The sequence below is a fragment of the Staurois parvus genome, unplaced genomic scaffold (assembly GCF_062004578.1).
Source record: "Staurois parvus isolate SC_StPar_1 unplaced genomic scaffold, SC_StPar_1.0 ptg000850l, whole genome shotgun sequence".
Taxonomy (NCBI): Eukaryota; Metazoa; Chordata; class Amphibia; order Anura; family Ranidae; genus Staurois; species Staurois parvus.
The window spans coordinates 5124092-5131469 of NW_028318646.1; the positions used below are offsets into that span (position 1 = coordinate 5124092).

The 7378-nt window shown below is 39.6% G+C and overlaps 1 protein-coding gene across 1 annotated transcript; it reads left to right on the forward strand.

Moving 5' to 3' along the window:
- Window positions 1-285: 285 nt before the first annotated feature.
- On the forward strand, window positions 286-5847 carry IRX1 (iroquois homeobox 1). The gene is made up of 4 exons (XM_089655581.1): window positions 286-874; window positions 3963-4965; window positions 5132-5201; window positions 5441-5847. Exons 1-4 carry the CDS (start codon window positions 602-604, stop codon window positions 5496-5498), a joined length of 1404 nt encoding a protein of 467 aa, XP_089511707.1. The 5' UTR covers window positions 286-601; the 3' UTR covers window positions 5499-5847.
- The last annotated feature ends 1531 nt before the right edge of the window (window positions 5848-7378 follow it).

A 7378-nucleotide genomic window follows, 5' to 3' on the forward strand; every position in this document is an offset into this window, starting at 1 on the left:
CCCAATGTTGGACAGCTGTAAAATCGTGTAGACAGGTTGTCATACAGCAGTGGGGGCTTCTGTGAAAGGAACCCATTGCTAAACATGAACTAGACCCAATCCAGGGAAGGGAAGGCAGGCAGTCAGGCAGGCAGGGGGAGAGCCTCCTCCGCCATCCACACAAACATCCCGTCTCCGCTCCCAGAGTGGTGTGGCCCCAGCCAATGCTCAGGCCACATGCAGCAAAGGGGGAGGGGCCTGGAGCTCAAGTGGATGCCAATCAAAGCATCAACTTCAAATTGTATCTGAAAGATCAGCCCAGGACCTAAGGGCAGACACATCAGTTGGAGCTCAATTGTTGATCAGATCACATCTGAGGGATTTAGGAGCACAGAAGAGCCGAGATTTGAGGGGGACACACACACACACACAAAAAGAGGAGCACCCTATCGAATCTGCACGGCTCAGTCCCCTTCTTCCTTTCCCTCCACACAGAATACATTAGTGAGGCAGAGGAGAGCTCTCCGACACACCACTTCACTTTGTTGGCCGACACCTTGGGCTGCTTCTTCCAGCGTTGTGACGGACACAGCCACAGAGGGAGTCCCGGTCCCTGAGAGACATGTCCTTCCCACAGCTGGGCTACCCCCAGTACCTCAGCGCCGGACAGGCGGCCGTCTATGGAGGGGACCGGCCGGGAGTCCTGGCGGCGGCGGCGGCGGCAGCTGCAGCGGCGGCAGCTGCGGGATCCGGGAGGCCGAGCGGAGCGGAGCTGGGGAGCAGTTCTGCGGCCGCCGTCACCTCAGTGCTGGGCATGTACGCCGCTCCTTACAGCGCCCCCAATTACAGCGCCTTCCTGCCTTACACCACCGACCTCACCCTCTTCTCTCAGATGGTAAGTACCCCCAACACCCTCCATGCGGCCGGCTCCTTCCATCCTACCTGATATGGGCTCACCCAGGGCAGACAAACACACATCGGACAAACTTTCCTCCAAGACAAGAAAACAGCTAGCTTCCCAGGGGAATAGCACACTCAGCCCAGCCTCACCTCTGGAACTTCCTACCCAGCACCCCACAAGGGCCCAACTCACTCAGAGAGACCCACTTTGTCTGACTGTGTTCATTCCTCATACAAAGTACACTCGTCCCCACATTGCAACGTAAAGCACTTTCTCTACTTCCTGGGTCAGTGCTGATGCAACACAAACACTTTACACTGCTTGGAACTTACTAGAGAATCCTCCATTCTACTGCCACTGGGCTTGTATCCCTGGGGGGGGGGGGGGGGTCTCTGCATGGAGTTACAACAGCAACACCATCTCCCCAGCCTCATTGCTTTTACATGACTTTATATAGATTGTTAGCTCTTTAGATGGTGGACAAGTCACTGTGTTTAGAAGCCGTGGGTTACAAGCATGCTACAGACAGACAGATATACTGAGATATATAGAGATACATAGATGGATACATAGAAAGATACATAGAAAGATACATAGATGGATACATAGATAATACATAGATACATAGATGGATACATAGATAATACATGGATACATAGATGGATACATAGATGGATAATTTGTTAACTCTTTACATGGCCAAGTTGCTGCGTTTATAAGCTATGAATTACGAGCATGGTGCATTTATTTACACACACACACGTAAAAAAAAAAAATATATATATATATATATATATATATATTTATATATATAAAATATAAAAAGTGTAGATAAATAGATTTGTTAGTTCTTTAGTGTTACAAGTTAGCCTATTTATAAGCTATAAATTCTAAGCATGCAGCATTTATTTGCACACACATATATAGATTTATATGTATATATATAAACATACTTTTTTTTTATTGTTGGTAGCTCCTTAATTTTGCATTTGTAAACTATGAATGATAAAATTAAAATCGTGGTGCATATATAACTATTTATAATGAGATTGTTAGCTCGTTAGCTTTACAATATATAGTGCATTCACATAGAGAATATATATATGTGATGAGCATATTATACTATGAATTATAATCGTGGTGTATATATATATTATGAGATTGTTAGTTCGTTAGCTTTACAAGATAGTGTATTCAGAAAAAAACTATAAGTTATGATGTTATAATCATAGTGCCTACAATATATATATGTGTGTATATAATATATATATATATATTTATTTATTATATATATTATATACACACACACATATATATATATAAATATATACACAGACATTCATATGGTTGTTAACTTTACAAAGTGCACCTGATAACTATTAATAATAAGCATGGTGTGTGTGTGTATGTTTATATACTATGAATTATAATTGTGGTGTGTATATATATATATATATATATATATATATTATGAGCTTGTTAGCTGTTAGCTTTACCAGAGAGTGCATTTATAAACTATAAGTTATAATGTTATATATATATATATATATATATACTTTTTTTTTTCATATGATATGATTGCTAGCTCTTTAGCTTTAGTCCATTTCTAAGCTGTGAGTTATAAGCAGGGTGCATTTCTGAACCATGAATTTGATGAGGAACATTAAAATAACAAAACCTCCTTATTATGTTTTTTTTCGCCACATTGAAAGTCAATGACCTATTTAATTAATGCATCTTAATGAAATGTCGCTGTCTTGTATAATTCGCATGTAATATGTATAAGGATGCTGACTTGCTCTGTGTGTTTAGATAATACTCTAAGCTTTTTAATGACGTGTTGAAAGATTTATAAGTGTCCTCTTAAACATTCTCTGCAGGACGCTCCGAATAACTTCAATAAAATTAGCAGCAAGCAAACAAGTAAAATACAAGTGTTGAAAAGCAGGCTGGGCAAAGCGGCCCAGATATTGTGTCTAATGATGTCAGTGTACTTTAATGGTTAATGATAAAGAGGCCTAGATAAGTCACAAAACTTGAACGTGAGAAAATGTAGTAAAAGATGCTAATGTGGGTGTTTACATTTATGTTGTGCTCCTCTAAATAGGCTAAAAAAAACCTACTAAAATATATTTGGATCAATGTAATCAAGGCTGGGATTGTGTAAAGTGTCATTTATCAAATAATCCCCTGTATGGAGGGCTAACTAGGAACTAGTGAATCCCATTCTGATTTCTGTAGCTGATCGTTTATAGTAATAATGAGGCCCAGCGATCTTATTACCGAAATGAGTTCATTTAACGCTCTGTTTTGTTATGGATAAAGAAAAAATAGGAAGATAAATCGCCACCTTTAAAAGCGCTAGCAAGTGATCTACTCCAGGATCAAAGACAAACTTGACAAAAGTCTGTGTGCTTAACGTATGAGTCAGTCAAACAACGAACTGTAACCAAGTCAACATTTAACATCCAATGTCTGCATATTATTTTCTTATTCGGGTTTCCACCTTTCTTTCTTTTTTATTATTTGTTGTATATAAAACTATTTCGTTTCCCTCGTTCATGCAGTCTAACCGCACCTGTGCAAACTAGAATTTAAATTCTGTTTATTGTTTGTTTAGGGGAATTGGGCTGCTGTTGATCTATGCTTTAGATTTGCATTGGTATAATTTAGTCCCATATAGAACAGAAATGTGCTTGGAGTGATATGTGGGCTAGGCAAAGTCCTGGAAGGAAAGGTTCTCTCTACATTTACACGGTATTTGTTGAGTGGCAGGTCAGTTCAAACTTGAAATATGTTCGAATCGTGCAGACCCTTATTAGCAGTTTCTAGGCATTGTCGAAAAATGTCCAAGGTTAGCAAATCCCAAGAAAGCCACTGAGTCTGTATCACTCATAGAAGGCTAAGCATTTGGGATTTGAGGCACAGTAGTTTAGAAAAAGTAGATTTTTTTTTATATACTACTAAAATATTTTTTTTTTATTATGAAAACAAGTAAATGACAAATTTGAAAATAAACAAAATGAGTAAATAAATATGAATTCCTTTAATTAACGAGTGGTATATTTTGTATGTGTTTCAGGGATCACAGTATGAGCTGAAAGATAACCCTGGTGTCCACGCTGCCACTTTTGCTGCACATACTGCCCCAGGTTATTACCCATATGGACAATTCCAGTATGGCGACCCAGGCCGGCCTAAAAACGCCACCAGGGAAAGTACCAGCACATTGAAGGCCTGGCTGAATGAGCACAGGAAAAACCCTTACCCCACCAAGGGCGAGAAGATCATGTTGGCCATCATCACCAAGATGACCCTCACGCAGGTCTCCACCTGGTTTGCCAATGCCAGGAGGAGGCTCAAGAAAGAGAACAAGGTGACCTGGGGCTCCAGGAGCAAAGAAGATGACAATATCTTTGGGAGTGATACCGAAGGGGACCATGACAAAAATGAAGACGACGAGGAGATCGACCTGGAAAGCATAGACATTGATAAAATAGACGATAACGATGGGGAACAGAGCAACGAAGACGAGGACGACAAGCCTGAGCACTTGAGACAGAGCGATAAAGAAAGTTTCAAAAAGGAAAGCGATGTCCTGTTGGCAGGGGCTGATGGACTTAAATCAAAAGACTCTTTGTCATTAACGAAAGAACTCTCTGAAAGCAATAATACCAGAATCGTGAGTCCCGGCGGACAGGGGAATTTACAAGCGTCACCACATAGCAAACCTAAAATCTGGTCTTTGGCAGAGACGGCGACCAGTCCTGATGGTGCCCTCAAGTCCTCTCCTTCTCCTCCTCAAGTAAACCACAGTTCTCCACCCATCCAACACCCGGCCTTCTTACCCAGCCATGGACTATACACATGCCAGATTGGTAAATTCCACAACTGGACAAACGGTGCTTTCCTTACTCAGAGTTCTCTGATTAATATGAGGTCCTTGTTAGGAGTAAACCACCACCACGCTTCTCATCACAATCACCACCACCTCCAGGTCCACCAGCAAGCACCTCTCCTAACAGCCAACTTGGGGTCCATCAGCAGCGACAAAAGCACAGACAGGACCAGTCCCAAGCATACAGGTGAATAAAACAAACAATTCTTCATTTCCTATTTATCTAGTAGTACTGTCAGCTTACCTGTATACTAGGTCTAGTGCACAGGATCTACATGTTCACTGTCGGTAATGTGCTTTATGTGCATCCTAGATATATCTGTACATTCATGGCTTTCTTTCCTTTCTCGCAGACAGAGAAAATGTCCCAAGTACCGATTCCCCTACACAGTTGAAGTCCTCATTTCAGGCTGCCAGAGAAAAGTAAGTTGAACACTTCTATAGGTCAATATGTTATGGTATGTGTAATTAGAATTCAAACTGACTGAATGCATAGCTAGCACACATATGTTCTATTTAAAACTGACCTTAAAAAGTTTTAGACAGTACCCTAAAAGTGAAATGACAATAAAATGGCAATTATGCACAAAAAGCATAGCCTGTTATTTATTTGTTTGTTTATTTATTTATTGTAACATTAACCTTTTTCCTGTCATTTTCAGCTCCTTGACACAACAAGAAGGAACAGCTCGCATATTAACGGCACTTCCTACAGCCTGATTGCTGAATCCTCAGCAGTGATTAAGAGACTGTTTAAACATTATGGACTATAATGAGTATCACATAAATGACTCTTTTTGCAATAAGGCGGTATACCCCCTACTCCCTCCCTCCACCCCACCAGAAAAAAAAAACATTTATAAATCTGTAGATGGATTTGTCTCCATTGTACCGATTCAGAACCAGTCATTCTAACAATTCTTGGAATATTCGTTTTTTTGGTAACCTGTTTTCCCAATGTCTGTTTTTTTCTGTATATAACGTGGTCTGAAGTCTGTAAATAGCGCGTCAACAAAACTTGTCTAAAACATATATTTTTGTCTAATAAACTAAATGAAATTCTAATCTATACGATTCGATGTTTTCTAGTTTTCCTCCCTAACCAGATTGGTCCTAAAATGAAGTGAAGTTATGTTTAACGCTTTCAGATGATATCGGTCCCAGTTGCTTTTTTTGCCTTTACCCTTTGTTTAAGCAGACAATTTCCATTTTAATGCCAGTCATTATGAAGTGAAAGGGATACGCTGAAACAATTTGTCACGCTGTAGTTTATGGTGATTACTCTTATGCAGCAGTTGGAACAATCTGCTCTCTTGTATAATTCCTTTTCAACCCTCACGCAATTCAGGGTTTTTTTTTTCTTTAACTTCTCTGAATCGCCTTTTTTTTTCCTAACTGCTGTCTTTCTGATATTGATTACAATTTAACTGTATAGATTTTAAGTAAGGCATTTTAAAGACAATTGTTGAGCTAATCCCTGTGGAGTGGGTAGTTAACACCTAACTAAGCAGCTCATAAGGTAGCAGAGTTTTATGGCTCAAGGGAAGAGCAGTAAGTTTGATTTGGAGAGGCTGCGAAAGTAGCAGCGCTAATTGTGTGTGCAGTTTGGGGATTTTAATGAGAATATAAGGGGCTGAGGATGAGCTTAGCAAAACAGAAGTGCTATAAAGCCGAAGTGTGTGCGGACGCATGACTTTAAACATTCATCTTCCGAACACAATCTGTTAAAAACCTGCAATATTCTCAATGTTTCCTATTTTTTTTTTATTTCTAATTGAGAACACTAAACAAGCATTGAGGTGCTTATAAGACGCCAGATGGTAGTTCATAGCAGAAAATGGAAGGAGGCAGCTGGGGAAGTCATTAAGAAATAATGTGGGGACGCCCTATTCAAACAATGCTAGACCCAAACAGGCACTTGTCGGAAGCTAGAAAAGATTTCGAAATCAAATATTAATAAAGGTCCCATCAAATGTGAGGCCACTGATAAACACGGCAAAATAGATATCTCTTCATCAGCTAATTGTCTGGAGATGTTCAAATGGATCACTGATTGAACTTAACAAAGCAGGTGCTGGCTGGATGGCTGTGGGACCGACTGGGTAACCAGATTAATAACTAAACTGGAGATGTTACACTCATCCCTAGAATGGGTCAGTTTTCTCAATTTTATTATTAAATATTTAAAAAAAGACATTGCAGAGGAATACATAATTTTGTATGTATTTCAATTTACATGATATATCCTTTTAATTGTGTCAGTGTTTATGCGTTTGCAACAAGGCTAATGAAATCAATGTCTTGGCTGGCTTTGGTGATATTTGTATATGTAGAGGGAAGCTATAGGAGTGGAAATTAAGCAGTCATGCAGTATAATAACAGAGAGATTCTGAACTATATATATATATATATATATATATGTGGTTGCTATGTGTGTGTGTGTATATATATATATATATATATATATCTGGTTGGTGTGTGTGTATATGTATATATATATATATATCTATCTCTCTGGTTGGTATGTGTGTGTCAGCGTGGCACCTTCAGCACAGCCTGTTCTGTTGGTTGTCTTTCATAGAGCAATAGCTCCCTCCATA